At 44.5% G+C, this 27591-nt stretch overlaps 1 protein-coding gene across 1 annotated transcript in view; it reads left to right on the top strand.

The window, feature by feature from the left end:
* Positions 1–2315: 2315 nt before the first annotated feature.
* Positions 2316–27591, top strand: part of PRRX1 (paired related homeobox 1) — a 71171-nt gene continuing 45895 nt past the window's right edge. Inside the window, exon 1 of the mRNA XM_063300175.1 lies at positions 2316–2993. Coding sequence (XP_063156245.1) covers positions 2750–2993 — 244 coding nt within the window. The 5' untranslated portion in view covers positions 2316–2749. The remainder of the gene's footprint in view (positions 2994–27591) is intronic.

The raw sequence follows: 27591 nt of genomic DNA, 5'->3' as shown, positions 1-27591 counted from the left end.
AAATATCTTAAATTCAGTTTATTGGCATGATCCAACAAAGGGTCAGCTGTTTTTACCACCACTGATTTTAATGGGTAAAGTAAACTTTTCCTTCACTTTCTCCTACTGAAAGTGCTAGGAGTTAAGAGTTAAGTCTGGATACATTGGTGTTATTGACACCCTCTCCTTTGTGTCAACACAAAACAGGGCAAATGTCCCTAAGAGGGCAAATCCCTATCCTGCCTCTGTTGGGACTCCCTGCCACTCATGGTTCAGATTTGCAGAGCCACCATTGTTTTAGGCAAACTGATTGGTTTTATGTTCTGGCTTTGCTCTGGTCTCTCTTCAGCACATCACCAGCCAGCAGGAGGAGATTCATCAGTTAAGGTACTGCTGCAAAAATAGGGTGGCACAGATATCTTTGTGCCATTCTGCAATTTCTGAACTTCTCTAGGCTGATTTATCTGCCCCTCCTCCTACTTGGCCATCTCACAAGTCAAATATGATAGGAAATTAAGAAACACATGAAAAGATGACTCCAAATCATATCTATCTATGAAAAGTCCTAAGGTAACTATGCAGTGCCAAGCAGACTCTAATTTGGGCAAAGAATCAAGACGCCACACAGGAAGACACCAGGGCAGAAATAGACTGAGAGAGGAGACAGACCCTACCATAATTGTGGCCCTGGGTGAGAGGGAGAGGGAGAGGGAGAGGGAGAGAAACACTGACTAGTCACTGGGCAACCAGATCTCTTTATAGGGAGAAAGAATTGAAATTGACAATAGGGAAACATGAAAATAATCAACACAACACCATTTAAATATCCCTCCTTACTCTCAGGATGTTGCAGAGAGGAAAAGCAAGGCTGTTGGATCTCCCCAGCTTCCTAGCTGTGCAAATGCAGAGTTGTGCAAATAGCACCTTCTTCTTCTGTAAATCAGATAGTAGACCTCTGCTTTTTCCTTCCCTACCTAGTGAGAAGCCAGAAGAAAAGTTGGCATTAAAAATAATGAGGCTGGTAGGGGTGGAAGGGGAGGCAACTGATATGAAAGCAACTCCGGAAACCAAGTGCTAGCGGAAAGGACAAAGGCTGTGAGGGAAAGAGTTGTGGTGGAAGCTGGCCAGTGACCAGAGGGGAGGAAGCAGGCCCACACCTCCCAGCATAACTCACTTCTGTTGGTCAGAACCACAACTGGCCATCTGATCTTACCTCCAGAGTAATGGGTGCATTATAGTTTTTACTCACCTTGAAACTGTATCTTGGATTAAAAGAGGGAAACTTTTTTAAAAAAATCTGGCAAATGAAGTGACAACACAAAGGGTAAAGACTCCTTCAGCCCAGTGTAATTTCTGTCGATTCCATGTAGTTTTCTTGGCAATTTGCTGTTGTGTCTTCTGGGACATTTTTCTTTATTTCTACAACCCTGAGATTTCCTAGTGGTCTCCCATCCAAGCCCCAACCAGGACATTCTTACCCACAGTACCATTCTCAAGATTAGTGGAGATCAACAAGGTGCTGCCATCTGCTGAAGACAAGGCCTTTTAAGGCAAGGGCTGGGGAGGGATCAGGCCAAGATGTGTAACCCAGAGGCCAGTCTGATGTTGTCCAGGCAAGTCTAAGTCATTCTAAATTGCAGTTGAGGCAAAGGCTAAAGACAAGAGCTTTTGACTGAGCCCATTCATCTTGGGAAGCACTGAGTAATCAAGTACAAAATGGACTAGGTAGGGTGATCTTGTATTGTATTTATCTAGTCGGCTAGGTCGAAAACAGAACACTCATACACGCTGCTCTATTTTCCGTTCGTTTAATTTAGCGGCCCGAAGCAACATTCCGGGCAAGTGGGGAAAAATATACTAAAAGTCTAGCAGAAGCTAAGTTGATTAGCCACGCCCGGGATGGTTTCCTAAGAGCCCCTCGCACGCCCCGCCATGCAAATGAGATTCTCCGGCAGTACCTTCAGCTAATCCTCCTCAGCCGTTAATTAGCAAAGCAAATAAGCAGCCGAGGTTGGGAGCCATCTCCCGCGTCCGCCTGGGCTTCCTAGCTTTCGGCTCTTCGGGGGTGGCGGGGGGAGGAATACTTGGCTCTTCGCGGGGAAATCGCCACGCGCGCGCGTTCCGGCTAGCGGGTGGGAAAGTGGATCCCTAAATGCGAGGGAGGGTTCGCCGAGACCGGCCTGGAAGGGGGCGGCGGCGGCGGCGGCGGGGGCGGGGGGAGGAAGGAGGTCTGTGAAACGTCAGAAACAGCACAAAGCCTTTGCCACGTAATTAGAGGCTCCTGTTAAGTCTGGCTCTACCCTCCCGAGGGCCCTGCGAGCTCCCCCGCCCGCCCGCCTGCCAGGCTGCGCCGCTACAAGTGCCAGAGGGCCGCTTGGTCGGGAGCCCCAGCAGTGCGCGGCCCGGGGCTCGCGCACTTCCCCCAGCAGCCCGCCTGCCCTCATCTCGCGGGCGAGAGGCTCCGCTGCGCCGCTAAGTCGGCGGAAAGCCTCGGCAAGACGTCCGCCCCTCCCGCCTCCGTTGCTCGCCCGGCTGTCCGAGGAACGCGCCCAGCCAGGGAGTCGCAGGCGGGTGGAGGGGCTCACGCTTCAGTCAAGCTTTGCTGGGACTGAGGCGGCGGAGGACGCGGCTGGATCTACCTGGAGCAGCCTCGCGGCCCGGGAAAGCGGCAGTGGCTGGCGGGCACGGCCGGGCGCCCTTCGTCCGGGACTTCCTCCGCCCTCCTCTCCCTTGGCTCCCCTCCTCCTGCTTGGCCGGGGGAGGCAAAGCCATGACTTCCAGCTACGGGCACGTCCTGGAGAGGCAGCCGGCCGTCCTAGCCACGCGCCTGGAGAACCCCGGCAACCTCGACAGCCTGCAGGCGAAAAAGAACTTCTCGGTCAGCCACCTGTTGGATCTGGAGGAAGCCGGCGACTTGGTGGCGGCTCAGACCGACGAGAGCGTCGGAGAAGGCGGCCGGAGTCTCCTGGAGTCGCCGGGGCTGACCAGCGGCAGTGACACTCAGCAGCAGGACGGTAAGTGGCGGAGCCGGGGCTTCCCGCCGGCCGCGCGGTTCGCCGGACTGCTCTTTCGCCCTCCCCTTTCGGATGGCCGCAACAAAACAGTCGCCTGACAGCTAAGCATCTGATCCGGGAACCCGACTCCTTAGACACGCGCGCGTACACACACACACACACGTGACACGGCGTTTTCCAGGCGACATAGGCAAAGGAAGAAACGGAGGATAAAGCCGATACACACGTGCGGAAACGATGCTGTCCTATTTTTAAGATGGTGCGGTTAAAGGGGAAAATCTGGACCCATTCCAGGGCTTGGGCATCCCACTCCCTGTCAGCTAGCAGGAACAAATACCCCGAAGTTAATATTAGAACTCATTCCCGTGAGCACAGCTTCCTTTCGTTCACGAAGCCAGAGCGGTTTAATATTCATTACTCCTTTCTGACTACGCCTAACCGGCAGTGCAAATTCACATCCCCACTTTTTCCACATTTTACGGCGAGGTGTGAAAAGAGAACGAGAGGCCAACACGTGTTGGGAGGGGCTCTTCTCTCAGGTTGTAAAGGCGCCTCTAGTCCTGTGAGAGACGTCGGAAAATCCAAGAAAAACGGGCGGGGGGAAATACAGATCGCCTTCGGCTTAGAGGTGTCAGGGGAGAAAGCTGCCAGCGGACCCGCCCGGTCGTGCCCCACTGTTGAAGTCTTAGGGGCCCTCATTTGGGAACAGGAAACCTCGTGGACACCAGAGACTGACTTCCGAGTAAGCATGAGCAGTACTGGTGATCAGGCCGTAAAGCTTCCAGGCGCGCGGCCCCTTTCTCGGGCGAGGCCTCGGATCTCGGTTCGCGGGATTTGGCGTTTCTGAGAAAGTGCGCCGCGCGCGCTCGTTTGCCAAAGCGGAGCGGAGTAGAAGCGCCCTTTAGAAAAGCCTCTGCGGAAAGACAACGGCCTTACTCTCCCGACCGGGATCGGTGGCCGAGCTTGGAAGGGAAGGAGGGCAAAAGGTGAGCGGCCCCAGAAGAGGGCCCTCAAGTCTGGCCTTGAGTGTGCAGCGTGAGCGCCGCCAAAGGCTTTGTTGCCTCGGCGACCCACGGCTGGGGTATGGTGGGCCCAAGGCGGTCAGGCGGCCGCTCAGTCCTCGGAAAACTGAAGTTGGGTCCGTCTTCTTGGACACACTCCCGGTGAGCGAGGGGAATCCTGGTTCTCCCGGCCCCCCACCCCATTCCGCTGCATAGCACAAAACCAGCCGGAGCTGGAGGCTTTTTCTAGGTATCAGCTCAAGCAGAGCTTTGCGTGGCTTGTCTTGTAGGCCGTTCCTTGCTCCCCCTAATTTGCCTCGCTTCCGCTCTGTCCCCTACATGCTTCTCACCGAACCCTTACAAATTCTTTTGCCATTCTTCACTTAGGATTTTTAGGTTTTAGCTTCTTACTCAACTATCGCTGTGCTGCTGCACTAAGAACCTCGGGCTTCATTATCGCGGCAACCGTGATTAGGAAACGTCATAAATCACTAGCGAGGAAATGGGGTTCCGCTTCCAACGATTTAGCTTGGCTTCAGCAGGACTGTATGCGCGTCCCGCAGGTTTGCCCAACCTTGGAAATGCTTTTCGGACTGAGGGGAGCCAAGAGAGAATTTTCAGGGCAGCGAGACGAGCCCTAAGGTGGCTCCGAAGGCTGCCCGCCGGCCTGTTCTCGGAGAGTTCCCGTCGAAAAAGGAAACAGTCTGGCGCCCCTGTCCTCCCGACGCAGTCGGCTCACCTTCGACTCTCCTGGACTGTTGCCCTAGTCACCAGGCCGATCAGAGCCCGGCCACTTTAAACCAGGCGGGTTTCAGGGGATTTAAGGAAGAAAAAGCCCCATTAAAAAAAAAGTGGATTTTCTTGGAAATAAATATGCTGAGAGACAGAAATGAGTGGCAATCTATCTGTTTGCGATAACAGAGTCTTCGCCAGAAGTAACTCTTCAGAGTTACAGTTGCAGCCCTGGAAGTGAAGTCCAGTGCTCTCAGTGGTCTTATTTCCAAAAAAGATGGGTTAAGTGGAAATACTTTTTAAATAACCGATTGGGGATGGGGGACGAGATTTTGCAGTACAGGTCAGTCCGGCTGCAGAGGCGATCTCGGAAGCGTTTCGACGCCATCTAAACTCGCTGCAGAAAATGTCCCGCGGGTTTACTTATAGGTGAAGACAGGGAACGTTATTTTGGTGTCATTAAATCTGATCGGTCTGCACTTCTAAATACCCTCGAAACGTTATTTCCAGCGTCAAAGCATAGGCTTAGGATCTATTTTCGATCGAGGGAGTTTTGACCAAGAATGTGAAAGGCGAAACTGCCAGCTCCTCCTTAGTTTTACATTCATTTAGGTGAAGGACGAGCAGCATCGATTCAGGCAAGGTAGAAGAGGCGGCACATTCCCGTTACGTCGTATTCGTTGCTGGACAGAGCAGGAGAAAACCACGCTCATGAAGAGGATTATAGCCGGGCTCTGGTCGGTGTAAAACTCTTCCCAGGGTATCATCCCAAAGGACGTCCCGGTGGGATTAGGAGGAGACCAGTAGAGAGGGGCATAATGGTTTTACGGCTGTGTGGAAGACCGTTGGGTGGGCTTCGAAGCAAAAAAGGTTTCCCTATTTGCACCGTCACCAAGAAACGTGTGAAATGGATCTGCTGCAGGATTGTCGCCTGTTAGGGTTTCGGGGTAGGGAAACTCAATTCAAATATCTTGTTAACTTTTTGCCATCTCCTGAACATGTCCACCAGAAAATAACCAGCATCGTTCGCCAATTAATCAACTAACCCAAACCCTGCGTCTCCATAAAAGGCGGAGTTGCTCATCTTGACGCAACGTTCCTTGAGAACCTGCGCCTGAGGGAAGCTTCTTTTCACCAAGGCGACGCCTCTTCTTTGTCCCCTGAGAGAGAGGTCGCGGTGGAGGAGATCCAGGGAGGAAAGAGGCACCCAAGGAAGGGTCACCGACGGGGCTATGAACCAGGTTATACCACCTGCAGATGAAAAACGGTGTGCTTGTCGGTGAGTTGCTGTGTTCTGGGAAGCCCCTCGTCCTTCCTGCCGGAGGGGGGGGCGCGGTGCCTCCTTCCCTCTGACCAAGAGAAGCGAAGCTTCTCACCCCCGGCCGTTCTCTTTTGCCCAGGCTAGGTTAGATTAGCGGGCTGTCTTCAAGAAAAGGGCTTAGGGTCCGGGAGAGGCCTCTCTCTGTTGGAAGAAGCTCAGGAAAAGAGACAAGGGCGGAGTTGTGTCGAAGCACATCAGAAGTGGCAGAGATTTGGCGGGTGGGGGTGGTTGAATAAATGGATGTATTTGTTGATATTCCATCATTTATTTAAAAAAAATAGTTCCCCAAAGTTACTGAGAGTCTCGGAGTACTAAACCAGAAAACCTAGAATAATGAAATTGACCTCATCTGGTTTTTGAATTCTAGCCCTCTTCTTTTCAGTCCCATCACCTCAGCTTCCCTCACCTTTCCCACGTTGCAGAGGGAATGCAGGGGCGGGCGGAGAGATTTTTACAAGGCTAGCTTGAAGTCGCAGCTCGCTCTCCAGGTCCCTATTCATCTGGATCACAGGAGGATAAATTATTCAGCGCTTAATGAATCGCACAGCCGGGAGGGCTCTTCACTCCGTGGCGCAGCGGACTCGAGGCAACAGACGGGAAGAGGTACACACATTAGTGCCGCGGCCGCTTTCCGGCGCAAAGACGGAATCCGAACTGCCCCGCCCGCCACTCTGGCGAGTAACTCGGCCAAACGCACTCCGAGCCAGCAGCAAAGCATCTTTCTGCAGGAACTTAAGGAAGGAGTACCAGCCTAGACTCTCTAAACTGCATGGCTTTCTCACCTACTAGTAGCGTGAAAGATCAGCTTGTCAGTAGCAGGTCTGAAGCTAATCCGACGAAATTTGAGAATTGAAAACAAACAAAAAAACTCTCCGGGTAAAAGGACCCAAACTCTTTTTTAGAAGAAACGGTCCCACCGAAGGAGGACTCGGTGTCTTTGAATTTACACCCACTGGAGTGGCGGGCAAAGCATAAGCAACGTTTGACCCAGTTGTCACCCCCAAATATATTATGCCCATTTCCAGCTGACGAGAAAGCTTTTGGCATTTCCACCTGGGTTTTTCAAAAATATTTATGACGATTATCTGATCGTCTGTCTGAACCGACATATCTTCTGATATGGCCTGATGGAAAATCCTGTCTATCTCCAACGTTTGCCTGCCCTGGCATTCTCGATTCCGCCAAACAAAACAATGTAGTTGTAGATTTCGGATCCAGAGAGAAACTGACTTGCTTTTCCGATTGCCTCTTGAAGAATTGAGTCTTGCTGCAAAGCTTTCCCATCCTAGCATCATTGCACAACGACAAGATTTTTTTAAAAAGCACCTTTAGAACCCGTGGCAATTATTCAAATAAAAACAAAACAGAGTTGTCAAGATCAACATGAATTTGCTTCGCGCAGTTTTTCAGGAGGAGCTAGCATACCAGTGAGGGTCGGAGGACGTTGCGGTTTGCAATAACCCTCGCCGAAAGTCCCGCGCTGTTGATCACCTTGCTTCAGAACCACTTTCCTGCGTGTCAGTTATGAAGCTCTTCAATATCCACCCTCAGCAAAGGTCTGGGCAAATCAATAGCTTGCGCGAAAACACGCGCTGTGGTCCGAATAGAGACCGGCGTAACATTTGCTATTACGGAAGTAGTCCTGGTTTCCCACTGAAATTGATCCAGCTGATAGTGATTCGGTCAGAAAAAGACATTATCCGGAACTGAGGGTAGAATGTCTTGCACATCACCTTACCTGATGGCCCCCCATTTCCTTCTGAAATGCCCCCTCCCTGTTTGGTTATTAGCAACTGGTATCCAAGCAGGGATCCTTTGGGTCAGACATGATTCGGTGCTTGCACAGGGGACCTTTCACCTTTTTTTCACTTCATCCAAGCAGGGATGTTTCCACTGATCTAAGAGCTCCTTCCCTTTTCAGTGTGAACTGTTTTTGAGTTAGCTGTTTAGATCTGATTTATCTATTCACTGATTAACCGGCGAAGAAGCAATGACCTTGAATAAAATCCAGCCTAAACTAAGCACTTCCACTGATTGCGATTTAAGGCAGTTTCAGTTTAATGGGCTTTCGACCAAGTAAAGAGGAATAAGAATGAATACCCTCCCCAACCTCATTTGCAGCACATGTTATGTGTCTGTTCAGTTCTCCTTTTAAAGGTGGCTTGATTTAAGAAGTGTGTTACTTTGGCTGGAACCAGTCTGATCTAGGGGAAAATGGGTACTGTGCATTGATTTCAGTGGTGCTTTTTCCACATAGGCTTTGGAAGTAGATTCCACTAAGCAGCTGAGCTGAACTCTGTCCAAATGAATCGATTTATATACAAATTCTCTCACCAGCAGAATCGATTTTTTGAGATGATCGGTGGTGGGGCTTAGAGCAATTAATTGCTCAATCGCTTTGAAGAATTCCAAACTATTCATTCAAATTACAAATGCCGCCACAGTGCATTCCGCAGAACAGGAATAAAGGTACCGAACGCGAGGCAGACGCGACCACACCAGTCCCGAATAACAAATACTTGTTCATCTCTGCTCTGTAATCTGCATCATATGTACGTGCATAGAAAGAGAGCACACTCTTTTAAAAAAAGATTAGCAGCAATCCACCTCACTTTGAACTCAACAACGATTTTCCCTCTCTTGCCCTTGATTTGCAAAGGAAACGGGTTTGAAGGCCTGCAAAGGTAGTTTCCCAGCCTCCTTAAAGATCGAGCCGCGCTTTTGCCGTTGGTCAAATGAAGCCACTGGCGGTCTCATGTGGCCCGAAAGGAAGCTGCTGCGCGGCGTTTCTTTTGAGGTCTCGGCGGTCAAGGACTCGCTTCAGATCGCTGCCGATCCCCAGCCAGTTTTACACCAGATAACCCAGATGCGCTGACCAAGGCAGGGCTATCCTGGTCTTCTCGTCTCCCCGTCCCTTACATCCTGAAAGAGCCGCCCCGCAGCTCGAGATCAGGAAGGCAGGAGCCCGCTGCCACCCCCCCCCCGCCTGTTTCTGGGTCTTAAAGCAGCGGCGGGGAGGTGCATCTTCTGCTCTTCAGGAAACGTCGGCTTCTCTCTCCCCCACTTGCCTGGGTGTAGTCGGAGGTCCTTCGCCATTACGGATCTGGATGAAGCCAAGCCTCTCCTAAGAGGCTCCGCGGAACTCCTCGCGCCGTGTTTGAAGGGGAAGAGCGGTCCGGTGCCTCGTCTTGTGCACGGCCGTTTAGAAAGCCGGGAGGCTCGAGTTTTGCCCCGGAATGCGCCGAAACGATCAGCTGCTGAGGCCCTCGGTCGCCCCGGCCTTGCCGCCTTCCTTCCATCGTTCCTAAACCGAGGGAACCCGCCCAGCTCGAAGTGAAGCAGCTAGGCGAGGCTGAAAAGGAAACTCCTTGAAATGTAGGGTTCCCACGATACGCCTCTCCACCATTAATTCGCGTTTGCTTTGTTCAACCTAGCTGGTTGCGGTGCCCCATGCAGCGAACCATAAGCTAACTGCTCGCCATGAATTCGCCTCATAGGGTGGATTGCCGAGTGGTTGTGGATGAGGTTGTGTCTTGGAAGCCCAGGCGCTGTGAAAATCGCCCGACTCCTTGAGGAAGGGCGGCCGGGCTCGAACCTCTCGGTGCAGCCTCAAGTGAGGAGAGACCTCAACACTGCAGAAGCTTCCCAGCAGTCGGTCGTGTGGATTGGGGTCTTTAACACCCCGAAACGAGAGCGGCTACGTTCCACCCTACGCTGAACCACAAGCTAGTCAATGCATGTATTACATATCCCCAGTGACGTTTACAGCTTAATATATTGTGAAAATGCAGACCGTTGCTTTCACCGAAGGGTACAGTACTTTAGCGTGTGGGGCGAAGGCGAGAGTAGGTGCAAATGAGTTTCCACTGCGCGATCCTAGCCTAGAGGGGCATGAAGAATATTGGAAATACAAGGGGGAAACTGGAATTAACATTATTGTTATATTCTTTACCGCTACTGCTACTTAGTTTTCTTGTTACTTCTGCAAGTAAGACGCGTCTTAAGCCTAGCAAGGGATCGGTCTATGGACTTATCTTGTACCGCCCGCTGCCCAACAAGCTTCCTCAGGTATATCCGAGGTCTCGGAGATGAAGCTGAAGTCCCTGTAGTTAAGGGAAACAGCCCCAGCAACACGATTTGATTTGCGAGAGCTACCGCGACCCTGCTGGGAAAGGTCGATTCCTATCATTGCTGAGACTCGGAATTCAGAGCCCAGGGATGTCACCTTACAGCAGCCAAGAAGCTCTCTTGAGATCTGCCCAGCACAGAACGAAGGCTGAGATCTCCTGTGAGCCAGGTTCCCTGTTTGGAAGGACCTAGCAGAAGCCTTCCCTCTCCTTAGTCAGTTCTGGGGCTGATTAACCCCAAAGCACGCAAGAGAGTTTAGCTGGCAAATAACGCATTCCCCCACAAGCCCCCCCCTCCAGTTTATCTCGGAGGGAATCTCAGGGAAAAGCGTTTCTGACTAGCCTCGAATCTCAAATCCTGATATTTCGGGTTGCCACGGTTTCAGAGACGAGAGTCTTCACGTGAAGGGGACGTGAAAGTGGACTGGCTGCGTCCTCTGAGCGCTGCAAAGTCAAAAGGCTGCATTCCCCGGTTCTGTGCCGCCGCAGCAGAAGTCCGGGGGAAGTTACTTCTGAGTAGAGAGGCGTCAGATTGTTCTGTTCGAGCGGGAAGGAAATACTAAGCGCTCCTTTGAATGTATCTCATTAACCTCCATAGAAGGCCGCTGCTTTATAGAAGAGAGTCCGATCAAGGGTCTCCTATTTAGAGGACAGGCGAAATCCACGTTAGGCGGGGACTCAGTCGTTTTCGCTGGAGCCTTACTTGCTTCTAATGGCCTCTGGCTGGGACAGCGCAGCAAAACCAGGCAGGCTCCAGGATCTGGGTAGAGCAGCTGTCTGCAGCCAGGCCCTTCGAATATGTCCGGGCAACTCCCCTAATTCTCAGTCAAGCTGGCAAAAGTTGGAAGAGGCTGCAGCAGAACAATTCCAAATAAGGCTGGAATGTGGAGACCCCGCATTCGGTGGGACAATGATGAAGCAGGGACAGGATTGGGCGGCGGAGTCCGGGGTTCAGTTGTAGCCCCAGGACCACCACCAGCAGCTTTTGCAAAGCGAAGAAAAAGCAGGGCAGGTGCATAGGAGTCAGGCCGCAGCCTTGAGGCATGTTTGGTTGGATTTCAATTTTTATTAATCAAGCTGCTGAGCAAGTCGTCTAGCAAGCTATGTAGAGATGGTTTCTTATTATAGATTGATTTTTCTGTGTATAGTATGTCTGCTGTCTTTCAATCTATGGAAAACACTCAAAGCCAGGAATCACAGCACAGATTTTAGGATTACCTCAAATTCAGCCATTTCCCTCTTTCTCCCTGCAGCTCCTAACACCATTGAGATAAGTTTTCTCCAACACTGTGTTCTCTGGGTGTGAGATTTCAGTGCCCATAATCCTCAACCAGCATTTTCTTGGGTCACCTAGTTGGGGATTATAGGATGTCCTGTGCTTCAGCCTAAATAGGAGATTGGAGGAGCTGGTCTAAATCGATTCATGGCTTAGGACAGAATATGCCAATGAATCTTAGCCCCACTGCAAGCCGCTTAAGTCTCAGGTTTGGTTTGGTTTGGGTTTGACTATTCTTTGTCCTCCAGCTTAGGTGGAATTCAGGTTTCTGACTCCCCAGAGAACAGTTCCAAATGTCAGATATCTGAAAAATTATTTCCTATCTTTTTACTTATGGTAATAAGTGGTAGCATGAACATCTTCACTTGAATCCTGGTAGTAAGTGTGAAACTGTAATCTTATGTCTGTAGAGTTTTATGATTGAAAGCCACTCACAAGAAAGATCAAACAATATGGTTGTGCTTGCAAGTAAAAAAGTTTCCTTCCCAGGAAAATTAATCAATGTTGCCTGCATCCTATTTCCCTGAAGAATTGCTATTGTCATATGTAGTGCATCTTGAAAGAGGCTTTTATCCGTCAGCTGCAAATCACCCACAGTAATCCCCTTTGCTTCCTTTTCTGATTTCTAACTTTTTAACTACACTGGCATGATGCCTCTGCCACAAAATGTACAATCCTTTTACATAGTATAAAATGCTGGGGTGAACCTTGATGATGCTGAATATTTTGTTTTCTTTCATTGCCTTTCCAAAAGGAAAGTCAGAATTCAACATAGTCAAGTTAACATTAGTTTGCCTTTTTAACTGCACTTTCTTGTTTGAACTTGGTTGCTGAACATTCTTTGAACCTTTTACTTGCTGTCCTCTGGCTTTTTATTTAGTATACTTTGGGGGGATCCACCCATAGTAAAAAATTAAAATTCCATTAACTTCAGTAGGAGATTATTATGAATGTGCTTGATGCTTCAGTTTAGTTCTATGAGTTTTCAGAAGGTTTAGCTCTTGTTTGATTGTTTCTTTAATATTGGGTAGATGACAAATTGCATTTGATATTTAACAGTATTTAATATTGCATTTGAATTTTACTATATATGAACTCTGGGCCAGTCACTTTCTTTCAGCCTGAGGAAGGAGGCAGTGGCAAACCACTTCTGAAAAACCTTGCCAAGAAAACTGCAGGGACTTGTCTAGGCAATCTCCAAGAATCAGACACAGTTCATATATATATGAACTAGGATGCAATTTTATTTGCCTGCAATGTTAATTTGGCAGCTGACAGTATTGTTATCTCCAATGAAATATGATTAGAACAGTGATATGAGTGTCCTAGTGACCCATTCCTATGGGTCTGCAATTGGTTATGAAGACAAGCACCCACTCATCTCCTTCCCATGGCCAAACCAGCCCTCCTCACAAAAGAAAAAGATTAGATGGGATCCCAGCTCACTATTATGGACCTGGGAATGGAGTGATTGAATTATCTATTCAGCTGACAGCTTCATTTCCAGAGTCATAAGTGTCTAATAGAATGCAAAAAAGTGCTTGCACAACTAATTTCTCTGTTTCTTGAGCAGCAGAAATTCCAAGGGATGGTCTGATTGAATGCTCTTGACCTGGGATGATTATTTATGTATGCTAGTGCCTGTTATAAGCCTTGATTCTGTAATATTATTGTTGCTGTATACAGAAAATCTGTTTTACAGCAGAATTCTACTTCCATCACCAAGATGAACCCATAATGATAATATGTGCCTGACTGTCATTATGGATAGATACATCTTTACAATGAAAATAGGTTGAAATTCTACTGAAATTTGCACAGCGCAAAATCCAGATGAACTGAAACATTTGAAAGAGTGTTAACTGCCACTGAAATCAGCAAGACTCCAGAGTCCTTCATTAGTCTGAATGATGTTCCTAAATATTTGGCAGGTCCTCCAATTGTGCATTGCTGTGAAGGAACTTAATATCCACTCTCTCCGCTGGCCATGCCAAAATTTTCATTCCCTGTGATTTTCTTACTGAGCTAAGAGCTCTGAAATTGGTAGATATGGTAATATATCACATCTCCATTTCCCCCCAGTATCAGCAGTCAGTTTATGAACACTCTAAAACAATTCTTCTATCTAGATGTCTTTATTTTTCTGTTGTAGCATTTAGATAGTGCTTCTGGAATATTCAACGTTTCTTTTATGTACAATCATAGGCATTTTCCAATGTGTCAGATTAGAATATTATTCATATAGTGTATTGTGAACCAAGAGAGAGACAGAAGAGTTTTTCTTATGTCTTAAGGGTAAAGACTTGAATCAGGGACATCCTGACTCATCACATGCAGCCTGTTTCAGTGTTCTGAAATAGATTGGTCTCCATGCATGCAATCATAAGAAAGTATCCCTAAACTCCCCATTCCTCTTTGTTAGTTTATGAACTAAAGGATTATGATCACCATCACTGAACTCTTACATAGTATGATTTTTTTTTCAGAATCAAAAAGTTTGAGTATCGGAGATACAGAAACAAGAATTTTTAAAAATTTGACATGTCAGATAACAAAGCAGAAGAGAGGTGGATAAGAAGGTTGTCAGGGATGTAGATGTGTAGAAATCACATATAAACACTTTGACAAAGCCCAGCTAGTAAAGTTAGACAGAGGGCTTAGCAACAGGAGACAACTTTTCTGAAATTATTAGACTAGGCTGATGAACTTGATAAGAGGCCTAACATAAAGAAGTTGTTCCTTGCTGTGGCTGGGGAGGTGGACCTTAAAGCATGTGAAGGAATGCATCTCTTTCGTGAACTAAATCAGAAAATACTTTCAGGATATTATAAATAAAACCTCACAATGTTTCTACGAACATGCTGATAGTTTGAAAGAAACTCATTCAAAACAGCAAGCATTTTGTCAAAATCCATCCAGAAGCATCAGCTGAAATTTTTAAGAATTTAAAGCAGGTGAACATATCAGCGACATTCCAATGACAAGGAAAAGACTGCTTGATCTTCTCCTAGAATTTTTGCAAAAGGTAGCCTTTAAAATCTAAGTTCAATTTCCAGGACTAGAATATAATACAATATTAGTATTTCATGGTTTAATAGCTTTCAGAAGAAATGTTTGAAAGGTAAATTAGAACTATGGGCAGAGGACAAATTTTTACTGGCCAGATTTTCTTTCAAAATACCAAGTTAGTTTACACCTTGCTCTTAGATGACTAACTTGTTCCGTTTCTTCCCTGGGCATTCAGGGCCTATTCATTGCATTTCATTACTTTTCTTTCATGTGGGGATTGATATGCTGGGCATTTTAAGCTCAGAACATTTCACTTTTGAACTGTAGACTATCACAACCAACAGGAGGGAACAGCATAGCAGTCCCATTGATCAACCCACTCAGTAAAGACTTTTTGCCTGGTCCTTTATCTAATTCAGCTTTACCTTCCCTTGGCTCACGTGACATTGCCAGAGCTGCTGGATCAAACCGGAAGGAAAACTTTATTCTCAGTGTGCTTCAATATCAGAAATTTATACCTAGAAATTTCTAAGTGCTGGGCTTGAACCTGACAGTAATTGGTCATATCAGCAAACTATTCTCTGCCTGAAGGGTGGTCAATTTTTCACTGTCTACAGTAATCCCATTTTCTTTCATTTTACTATTTTTAATTTTTGTACTTTATATTCCCCGATTATATTGCACTTATCGGTATATTTGATTTTGGACCATAAATTATTATTACTATTATTAATAGCACCAGCTGCTTTCTAGGTATTATGTAATGATTAAAAAAAGAAGGACACAGAGCCTGATGTTAGGCTTTTAGTCTAAAATCAAACCTAAAGGAAAAGGGAGGAGAATGAAATTAAATGCAGGCACCAGGACATTTCATTTACAGAAAGGCCAGGTGAAATAGCTATTGGGGAGATATGTTTGGGACAGAGGAGTCAAATACAGCTGTTCCAAGCTAAGATGATGCCCTGAACTTCTTGGATTCTCCCTCAGCTGCAGCCTGTCAAAATATTGCTAATATTACTAATAAAGAACAGTCCAGGGAGAGAAGTCTCCTTGTCCTCCTCAAGCAAATCCTACCTCACATCTTCCTGAAATGCAACTTATGGTGAATCACATCTAATAAATGGGGGTTTGTGAGGTAATGTGGACTATGATGCTCTAAGTCTTGTTAGCCTGTGAGTAGGCAAAATGTAAATTAGATGCAGAAGTTGAACCCTGAAATTTATTCTACAGTGATGCCTTGCTTTCTATAATGAAAAGTTAAATAAACATGCCAGGAGACAAAAGAGTTGAGGGACGTTCTTGGCAAACAGGAATATAAATTCTAGCAAGTCAATAATGTCAGGATAGCAAAAGCAGCACTTCTTTCTGATTTTCTATTTTGCTTCAGTCCCATGAAATATGCCTAAAGATTCATCTCTTCAGCAGTGGAAATATTCTTGAATATATTTTAATGCCATTAGTGTATATAATCTGAAAGAAGTCATCTTTAATCACAGTCTGTGGTGAGATAGAAGATCCTGTTTTATAAAAACATAACTGCAAGCCTTCTTTGCACTCTTAATTGTTGAGAGGTGTCTCACTTATAATGTCAATATATTCCTGTTTTATAAGAGGTATTTTCCATTCACTTATTTTTGTTTCCTCATATGGAAAATAAATAAAACAAAACAAAACAAAAACACCTTGGCAGTCTTTTAAGCATTTTCCAGTCTGCGGTGTGTTTATGTCCTCCTATTTTTATTTTGCTATTTATGTTGCATGAAGCACAATGAATGCTATATCACTATTATTTAATATAAAATTGCATAATGAATAAATGTCAACACATCAGGTTTGTAAGATAAAACATTGAATTGGCATGACCTGACAGATTGTCTTTCATGAATATCAACAGTTTTTCATTTGCACTAAGTGTTCATTCTAGATGGTGTAATTTAATGAAGTATGAAACCACGATGGAAGCCCATGGGAGAGTCTATTTTAAAAGCTAAACTGTGTAACCATTACTCCATCAACAAATCAGGCCTTTTCCTTTCCCTGAATTGCAATGCAGGTTAGAGACAGATGTTTAAAGTATGCTAAAGCAGCATTTATTTTTCTTCAGTTATTTAAGATTTGAAAAGGGCTTAGAGTTGGTAGCAATCTTTCAAGAGTCTGCTGTCCTGGCATGCCACTTGCTAAAGTACTTTCCATCTTCAGAGGCAACATTTTCCATGGGTTTTCTGGGTAAAACTCTACCTCCAGCAGAAACTAAGCTGAACATGAGCAAAACTGTTTTTGCTTGTATTTGTCTTTCCCACATAAACACGTGGGCGTTGTAAATTCTTCATGGCATATTTGATTCTGTCCTTTGTCTTGCTTACATGAAAAGCACCATGAACATCAAGGGATCTTCCTTCCTTCCTTCCTTCCTTCCTTCCTTCCTTCCTTCCTTCCTTCCTTCCTTCCTTCCACTAGTGGGAAGTCCCAGAGAAGCCCTTTCTGTTTTGTTTTCTTTTCTTTTAGAAAGTCACTCTTATCTTCTGCTCACTGGAAGAGGTGTTGTATTCTCCAAACTGTGATAATAGCACCTCCCAAGAGATGGAGAGAGAACCCGGCCTGTTATGAATTCGGATTGCTGAAAGGTCAGTCTGTCACCCTGGTCTTTTTGCCAGCAATCAGCCTAACAAGAAAATGGTCAACCAGCAACTCTAAGAATACTTGTTCAGAAATATTTATAAAGATATAAAATTATTTTTAAAAAATTAAAATGGCTTTCCAACAATAAACAATTTAAAAGGCACATGGGAAATAGGAAAACAGTTTGTAAATCTCTGTCAAAACTAATTTGACTTCTTAGTTTAAATTCTTCATGGAATAAAACTACACTTCTGAAGGGGAAGCAAAATGACCAGATGGGGGAGAACTGGTTGATCTTCCTTGAGGGAGAAGGTCCTTTCTAGCACTATGGGAATAGGAGACAGATCTCAGATAGAAGAACCAGTTGATTACAAAAGAACAGCAGAGTCACATGGGAACAGATGACCTCCTAAGTCTGTTTAAGTTTCACATTAAGGAGGACCCTCTAAGTATTGTAACTAGAATTCCAAGAACTGGAATGACTAAGGGTTACCTGCTCCAGCAGATAACATTTCTGCTGCAGTGTTCAGCAGCATCTGAAGTTGCTCAAAAGGCAGCCGTATGGGTGGGGCGGGGAGCTATAGCTATTCAAAGGCAGTACTGTGGGGGGAGATCTTGAGGTATTAATATTGTACCTCTAGGATCACACCTGCCTTAGCGTGAAAGCACACCGTTGTCACAATAGCTCCTCGCCATTGTGTCATTTGCTTACAAGTCCTGTTGCGTGATGGTATGCAAACTTCAGAGGCAGAACTGCAGTTACTGAAGCCACTTCCTTGGTTGATGGGACTTCTGTCAGTTTTGGTTCTGAACAGTATGAAGCTTTCGTGCCCAGTTCAACTGAGCTGCCCTTAGCTTTTTGCCCCATTCACAGCTAACCCTTCGGCAAATTCTTGGAGGAAGGCTTGCTCTTTCCTGTGTGGGAATGGTAAGTCATGCCCTTTTGGCCTCCAGCCCTGGCACCCAGACTGTTTACTTAGCACCGGGCAGAAAAGGTGAGGTTATTCTAGAGATCTGCTGGAGTGAGAGGCCATATCTCAGGGAGTGGTGACAGAGCAGCTCCCTGATCTCTGTGGTTTTCCATGTTTGCACTGAGGCCTGTGATCTGATTCCCCCTTAGCAAGCACATTGTACAAACGTTTGCCTCCAAGCACTCTCTCCAGCAAAACCTCAGGACTGTTTTCCCAGCATGGGATATTTTTCTTTCCCTTTTGGACTCAGCAGAAGCTGCAATGTGGCATGAAGTAAGGCGCCTGGGAGACTCCAGGGCTGCATGATGTCATGATGGATCACCGTAGAATATCAAGGAGAGAGTGGAAGGCAACATAGGGGTGGGGGGCTTAAGGCAGGAATGGAGTAGCAGCAATCAGATCCCCCAATAGGCAGGTTTGGATGGCGTGTAACAAGAAAATGCACTGGGAGCAGGAAATCTAATGTCTTTGTTTCTCTTGTTACACACCATTCAATCTTCCCAATTTACAGCTCAGTCTGATAAGGCCTTTCCCTTCTAGCCCTGTTCACTCAGCATCAAGCTAACTTAAAAGAATGCTAGCATAAACCTGGCTATTCCCATTGCTTCTCTTGTATTTCTTCCAAGTCCCTGATGAAGGATGTTGCCCGTTGGACAGTCATGGCAGGATCTGGGCTTATTTCTGCCCTGGGGTCTTCCTGGATGTTTTTAAAGTTCACATTATTTAAATGTGGGAGATGCCAGAATGAGGGTGCAGACAGACCAACCCAGTGAAGCCCAACAGAACCCTGAAGTCTCGCCTCCCCCATTCCTGCTGCTGGGCCCTGGCTGGGGGATGTTTTCTGTGCTGGCCGGTGACCTGCTGAAAGAGAACTGCAGTCAAGCCAGGGGGAAGACCCCCTCCCCTTGCCTATATCAAGGGCCAGATGAGCTGACCTTGCTGCCAAGATAATGGATGACAAAGTATTCAGATTTTAATATTTAATTTAATTTATTCAATTTAGTAGCCACCTGACTTCAAACTTCAAGGAGTGATGGTAGGATAGAATCTACTTAGGAGGGGAAATTTACTTTAAAACCAGTAGATCTAATGATGATTTAAAGCTGTTACACTCAAGCACTTCATGAGCTGAAGGGCATGCCCCTTCCTTGCACTTAACCATCTTCTCTGGAAACATTGATTTTCATCTTTGATCCCCCAACCATGCCTTCCTCTCTTGCCCCAAGAACTGCAGCTAGTGCTTTTCTTTTTGTTTTTTGTTGTTACTCAACTTGTGCAATTGCAGAGTGGGGTGTGGGAGGAGGGGCACACAAAGCCCCCTAGAGAAGCCTGGAGGGAGTAGCAGAATTTCATCAGACCCACTCTATCCCACTCTAATTGCTGTTGCAGTGCTGCGATTGTTGTATGTTTGGGCTGGCAGCTGGGCATGTGCTAAAGTCTGAGCAGAAAAGTTGGGCAGGAACGTCTGAGTTAGTAAGTGTGTTGCTTATATCCTGAGTACATGTGCCAAAATCAGGACAACACCTTTTTGCACAACAGAGGCAAAATAGGGATCAGCAGCAGAAACAGCAGATTTTATACTGGTGTCATTTTCTGCTGACTTGAGGATGATGAAGACCCCTTTGACTCAGAAGTAGAGAAAGGCCAGAAGACAGTGTCACATAACTGAGAAGAGCAAGATTGGTATTGTCAGGGAATGATTGTGTCATGGTAAAGTGCAAGTGGCGGCAGTCATAGCTGATACACCTTTTGATATTTCAGCAAACTAGCCTTCAAATTTGTGCCAGGTTGAAAATATTTCTTCTGCCAATCTAGATGAAGCGGCTTCTATTTCCCAGAACCTTGCTTGAGACTTCCTTACCCAGAAGTGAGACTGTGGAAGATGTCACTTGTTAGTGGCTTAGCAGAGCTTGCCTATTTTTCCCTGCCTGAGCTTTAGAACAACCCAGTAGGTAGAACTGATCAAATACACAATACCAGAATCCTGCTTGCCTATTATGGAGGTGAGGCTTCCAATTCAGATAGTATAGCAAAAATCTTTCTTTTCCTCTTGGATAAAACCAGGACTGAATACAGTGGAACAGTTGCCACTGCCTGTTACAGTGACTAACTTGAAATGGAGTGATTCATCCCAACGATTGATAATTTAAGGGATAAGTGCAGATTTAAACTGCTAACTTTCTAATTTTCCTGTTTTCCAACATCTACATATTTTGATTGGTTGTAATAACAATTAAAACAGAATTGTTTGCAGTTATATAGACTATTTCTATGATGCAAGAATATAAAAAAATCTGGTTATATTGTTAGATAACTGCTGTACTACTGAACTCATACAGACTTACTGGAGCAATTGTGAAATTAAGATTTCTATGTACACATATAAGAGAGCCAGTCTGGTCTAGTGGTTAAGGCTGTAGGCTAGAAACCAGGAGACGGTGAGTTCTAGTCCCGCAAAGCCGGCTGGGTGACCTTGAGCCAGTCCCTCTCTCTCAGCCCAACTCACTTCACAGGGTTGTGGTTGTGGGGAAAACAGGAGGAGGAAGGAGTATTAGCTACTGTATGTTCCCCGCCTTGAGTTATTTGTAAAAATAATAAAGGCGGGATAAAAAATAAAATAAAATAAATAAAAAGGAGGCAATATCACTTACTGGAAGATTACATTCCCAAAACTTTCCATAAGAAAAGCTACAACTAGTACTGTACAGAATAGCATTTCTCTAGTTAATTACAGGGACAAGCAACATGATGTTGACATTTCCCCAGAAGCATTGTTTGCTTAACAATGGTTTATTGGATAAATTGCAATTGGTTTGGTTCACAAAATATGCTAAGGTACAAAACCACTTTTATTATTCCTAGTGTATTCTTTTTTATATAAAAAGGCAGACTTTAACTCAATCTGTTTGATAGACACATGGATTCATGTTTATTAAGTCGTTAACATGCTTCTTTGTATTATACTGACCTAATATTAAAGCAAATTGTTTTTAGGAAGGATTAATATACATTAATCTTTAAATCTTATTTAAATACAATATTTGATTGGAATATCAAATTATAGTATTAAATCTTAGTTTTAAATTCTAGTTTTACCTGGAAATATATGCTATTCTGTTAAAACTGATTCTTACAGTAGGATATTAAGTTAGCAGTATGGGGGAAAAATACAGCATCATAGTATGTCTGCCTTTGTGATATTAATCTTCTGATAAGTAAGCTGTATCATGCACCCTGGAAAGTAAGAGATAATGGCCTACAACAGAAATATTCTTCATCTTATTATTTAGAAAAAAAAATTGAATATAGCTGGTTCATTCATTTGACAATCGTGGGGAAAAGGTTTTATTTCCTGAAGGGATGAAATGGGTGCTGGCCAATAGCTATCATGACAGCAAACCACACATCTGTTGAATTAGACTGTATCTTCCTTCCAAGGGGATGAGTCAAATTTCCCTTGAAGTAACAACAACAACAACAAAAAAGAAAAAAGAAAAAAGAAAAAAGAAAAGCAGGAGACAATTTTTTGTGTGTGATTGCAGTGGGAGAAAAGGGGTAATATATATTAACAGCTGTGATAGTACTTTTGAACTGCCTTCAGTGTTTTGAATATTTTTTTCTTCAGCTTCATTGACACACCATATAGTTAAAAATTAACATATTAGTAGTCAGTCAAATACAGTAAAAGGAAAAAAACAAAGGACCGTTTCTATTTTATATTGTTCAGTCTTCTAGGAACATCATGAAATACCTTTTAAAAAAGGTATAGACAGGATTTTTCTCTTTCCAATAGGAAGTTGCTTAATACACTAAGAACCTGCATCATTATTAGAATGATATAAACTTTCCACAAAGGTTCAGTATGACACCTTGTTTTCAGTCTTTCCCTTTCTGAAACATATGTTATTGTGCCTTTGAGTCAGTCTTGACTCCTGGTGACTGCCTGGACAAGTCCCTGCAGTTTTCTTGGCAAGATTTCGGAAGTGGTTTGCATTGCCTGCTTCCTAGGGCTGAGAGAAAGTGGCTCTCCCAAGGTCACCCAGCTGGCTTTGTGCCTAAGGAGGGACTAGAACTCAGTCTCCTGGTTTCTAACCTGATGCCTTAACCAATATACCAAACTGGCTCTCTTCTGAAACTTACCTACCAATTAAATTGAAATTTCGCAGACTTGGCTGACTGTTCAAGATGAACAATGGGGCAAAAAGTGAGTAAAAGCAGTGTCAGGGACTTCAAATGAAAGGAGGGTGGGCTGGGAAAACTTTATCTCTAGACTGACATGTTCTGAAAAGAGAACAAAACTAGAGCTCAGATACTAAGTTGTTGCTAAGTAGGCCTAATGGAACAAAGCTGGATCTTTGCAGGAAAACAGAAGTGGCAGAACTTAGCAAACCAACTAGAGTATTTGTATAAGTTGGAGTTTTTGACAGATCTTTGAAATTGTACATACCAAAGACATTGTCTGTGTTCCTATGAACCTTTCAATGCTGGCCCAAGAAATATAGAAAATATAGAAAAAGCCCTTTCCAACAACTCCCTAACCAATTACAGACTGTTTCCCCTTACTGAAACAGGCAGCACTGGTCTTCTCCTGCCTGTCCTCCTATTATAGGTAGTCCTCATTTAACAACCACTCATTCAGTGATGGTTGCAGTGTCCCGTGGTTACATGATTGCCATTTGCAACCTTCCCTGCCAGTTTTCCACAAGCAAAGTCAATGGGGAAGCTGGCAGGGAAGGTCACAAGTTGCTCTGGTAAGTTGCTCACACCCCTCCCCACTTGGCAGCAGCCACCCCCAGCTCCGCTACACCTTGTGCCATGCCTTACCTGCCTTCTGGCCTGCTTGCAAGCCACCTGGGACTTGTTTAACGACCTGTGATCCATGCTTAACGACGGCAAAGGGGAGTATCGGGATTGCTGTTGCTAAGTGATGCAGCCACATGATGTTGTGCTGTATGTCTGTATCACTTAGCAATGGTAATTCCAATCCCAGTTACCATTGTTAACTGAGAACTACTTGTACCAATACAGAAAGAACTCTTGCTAGGATAATTTAAAGAAGTAGTGGTACGGAGGTGAAAGTAGCCAGGGCCATAGGTAGCAGTCATTCTCATCAGGAGTTTCCAGTGGCCTGTTCTTCTCAAAGATGTTCCAGTCTGTTTCCCTTGAGCAAATTGTTTCTTCCTATCTTTTTGCAAGTCTTTTGTCTTGTTAAGAAATAAAGATGTAAAGTAGAATTCTAGGGAATTCCTCAGAGAGCAGGAAATCTGTTTCCAGGTTTCAGCATTCTTAGCAACAACTGCAGTGAAACAAACGATGAGCACTTGGACTCACAGTGTTTAAAAGTAATCTCACTTGTTCGCATTTTATTTTACTCTTATCTCATTCCTTGAATCTCACAACTATGTGTCTATGAATTTAGTGTAAAACATCACGTCTGACAACCCAGACTCTAGAAGTACCTGCTCTGGTATTGTATTCTGAGAGTTTCTGTATCTTTGAGCCATAAGTAAGCAAAGTCCATCATGCTTTATAAGGCAAGAGTGTGTACAAGCAGTTTCAACCTATCTGGATTATTGTCTCAAAATGTTTGTGTGTCTGTGTGCGACAGGGAGAGAACATATATAAAAATTGGAGACTTCCACGATGTCCAACTCTCAACCCTTATCTCAGCGTCTGGAGCTTTTCCCGTTATTCAACATTCATCCAAGCAGGGATCAGAAGTTCAGAAAATGAAATGTTCATTTTTTTATCTCAAGAAATTAAAACGGATTTGCTTTATCTGGATTTGCTTTCCTTGCATTAAGAGTTATAGCCTGCCACTCCAACAGCAGGCATTATTTGGCTTTTATTTTAAGTCGGAGAATTCAAGGGAGGTTTTCTTTTTAGAGTCAAAAGTGATGTGATACTGTAGAGCTATCTGCAGGTGTTGAAGTTTTTTTAAAGTGTGCATTTGGTTTTGGCCTATACACAGATTTCAGAAAAGAGCCCTATTTGCCTTGAACCATATGAGAAGCTGCACAATATAGTCAGATTCCAATCCAAAGCAAAATTTGTCTGGACATTGATTACTGTGGGAACAACACAAACAACTAAGGCTTTTTAAAATCATCATTTTCATGTGTGGGGGATGCTTCTCCAGGGATGAAGTTTGCCAGACTTCAGGGAAATAAATGCTCAGATTTTGAAGATAGAATTCCTTAAATTGTTTGTGTGTGTGTGTGTTTTAATGGAAAGTACAGCACCTGCAATTTGGTTGGTTTGGGATGGAATTAGATCACACTTTTATTTATTTATTTAAAAGATGTATATGGCCATCCATCTTGTAAAACACAACTCTGGGTGACTCATAACAATAATAAAACCAAAACCAGGAAAAGCAAGAAAACTAGGTGCCTAGCCCATCATTTCAAACCCATACAGCCGCCCAGAGTCCCCTTTTCATGCAAGATGGGTGGTGATAGAAATTTGAAAAACAAACAAACAAACAAATAAATAAAATACAATCCCTGAGCTCCCTTCTTCCCCATTCCAGTGCCTTGTAGGTCTAGCAGTCTGTTCATGGAGATAAAGGGAGATAGGAACAAAACCATCATTGCATAAAATATTTTGATGTGGAGATGGTCCCTAAAATCTTGACTACAGACTGACCATTATTTGACTGCATTCCTCTCTCTTGTTTGCTTCAAAAGTTTGATGCCAACACTTAATGACTTATTTAAGCTTTTTTCCCCCAAACGCAGTGTTCACTTTTCTTCAATGCTCAGGAAATCGAATCGCACGCAAAACTTCCTGAGTATCCTATTTAATTTGAGCCACTTAGCAGGGCAGTAGTTTTAGCACACCAAACCATAAAATTAGTCCAAAGCAACCCAACTCGACTTGGATTGGTCTAGACCTCATGTACATTTTTTATATTTACAGTACTTTAAAAGTTCAAATAAAAAGATGATTGACTGAATTACCAGCAACCACTACCACCTGATCTTGTCTCCATATCTCCAAAGGCCTTCTGAATCTGAGTAAGTGGCCTTATATATATATATAAAATCCATCTGATATAAAATCCATCTGAAAAACAGGAGTGCTCAGGCCATGTTTCTGTTGGCCCCCAACTGGTGGATTCCCCTTTTTCTTTACCCCATCCACTTGTGAAGGAAAAGCAGACACCAGTAGCTTTCCTTTCCTTGAGTGGGTTATTGAGAACAGGTGGGTCATTGGTAAACCTTTGCATGTGCTCCATTGACTCTCCTTTTGTACTTGACTTGTCCTCATCTGGGGTATCCACTGGTAAAAAAGTCAGGAAAAGACAAGGCCACAATTTTTTCATTCTTTCTGTCACTTGGATTGGAAGGGGTGTTGGGGTTTGTGTGTTTGAGAATTCTTGAGAATAGAACTCTGACCTGAGCAATGATTAGTGAAGCAGGTTTAATAACTATAACAGAAAGGAGATTGCTTTACAGGAAAGTCACTGCAGGAATAGACAAGAGGAGACTCCAAGGGTATGTGGTTTGTGTGTGTATGCTTGGCAAAGACAGGCAGAGGGAAGTGACCTCAGATTAGCAGACCCTTGAACAAAGGGCAGACAACATGATAGACAAAGAGGGGACCCACAGAGTCAATCCTGATCTCTCTGTCATATCTCTCATCACCAGTAGGTCATGAGCTACTGAGGAGAGGGTGCCATTGGATTTAGACCTCCAACAAGGGGAATCTAGCAGAACTCATATTAATTTCACCTGGTTTTAAAAAAGAAAAAGAAAGGTCTATGGTTCAATGAGTGAAAATATAGAAGGCAGGCAGGCAGGCAGGCAGGCCAGTCCAGGATTTCACCAGTCCATCAGTGAAACAAAGACAAAATAAGGCTTCCCAGGAGATGGGGCAGGAAACCCAACCATGGAGGACAAGCTACCTATGAAGCAGCATTCCTGCCACAGTACAGTAACTGGTCTGGCAGGAGACTCTTGCCTATAATGAAATGAAACACAGCAGGTGAACCAGACAACACCACCTGTGTTGGCACAAGGCAGAAAACACACGTTTGATGTGGAACAGGAAAAGATGGCAAAGGCTGGCCTCCTGGTGGGCTGCAGTCAGAGAATGGCACTGTGCATTCCTGCCCTCAAGAAATGGCTGGTGGCCCATACTCCTGGTTGAGCAACCTGACCATACAGATTAGCCCTTAAGGTGGGCCGGTAAGAAAAGAGCACAGAAATACTACTCTCCACCATTTGTTAGCTGACATATTTTTTTAAAAAATATTCCTATATACTGCAATTAGGTTATCTATATTAGTAAGATAGCCCAGTTTTTGCATGCTCACAATGAACTGAATTCCACTGCCTTCAATAAGACTTTTCTTATTACCTTTTTCACTACTGCTCCCTAGCAGCGCAATTCTATGATTGCATACTCTGAAATCAACCTCACTCTGTTCAGCAGTGTTTACTGTAGCATAAGCCACAATCGGTGAATCAGACATTTGATTGTCATCTGACAGTATATGGGTTTTCATCGTGTTTGATTTCTTCTAAAGAGTTTATGTATAATGGAACAAATTAATCATGAATGCTTCAAGATTAATGCATGCATGCATGCATACATTCTGCTGTTGCAAACTTCTGCAGCCTTTAACAACTTCTCAAGCCAGAAAACAGTGAAGGACTTTCAGACTGAAATCTTGCTCCTTCAATATCGACTGAGACTGCTTCTGTGGCATTAAGAGGGCTGCATTTTCCAAATTTTCTGAGGCCTGTCTCAGTCACTGGAGTGTTGCTTCTTTCCCACAGTGTGCTTTCCAGATGTGTTGGATTGCAACTCCAGTCACCCCTCAGCCAATGGTCAGACTGGCTGAAGAATTATGATAGTGTAGTCCATCTTATTTGGAAGACAGCCATTTGGAGAAGACTGGTTTATTGGTTTCTGTTTAAGACTAACATGTCTGGACTACAGAAATGTGACTGACCATTTGATGAAAGCAAAGAGATGTCTTTGCTGTCATCTAGGAATCATCAAGATTTTTGCAGCCCAGATATGGTAGCCCTAGTTTCTACCCTTAGTTGATCTCCCTGAAACAGGTACTAGTGTTTTTAGCCAGGGCTTCCTAGTGGCTAAAGCTCACCTCATTTGCAAATTCATCCAGCACCTTCCAGTATTTCTCCACCTCAGCTGCTGCAGTCTGGATAAAATAATGTTGACAGGCTTAGAAGGGTTGTTGTGGATCCCTGAGAATATAAATGTGAAGCTTTTTGAACATCTAAGTACTTTACAGATGCTTAGTTGTTAGTACTTAAAATCATTTATGGCTTAGGCTACACAGCTGTCAGTTCATGTGGGAATGACAAATAACAGTATGTGAAACTAATGTACTAATTCAAATAACTCACAGCACTGAGAATCTTTAGAATTCCTCTGGTCCGAGCAATCAAAAGGGAACTGGTTGTATAACACATAGCCAATTAAAATCTCTCCAGAGAAGAGATGAACCATGAGATGTTCCATTTTCCGTCCTAGATCTCCAGTTCGCTGCCAAATGCATTATGCAC

The sequence above is a fragment of the Candoia aspera genome, chromosome 3 (genome assembly GCF_035149785.1).
Source record: "Candoia aspera isolate rCanAsp1 chromosome 3, rCanAsp1.hap2, whole genome shotgun sequence".
Taxonomy (NCBI): Eukaryota; Metazoa; Chordata; class Lepidosauria; order Squamata; family Boidae; genus Candoia; species Candoia aspera.
This window is presented reverse-complemented; position numbering and strand designations above follow the sequence as displayed.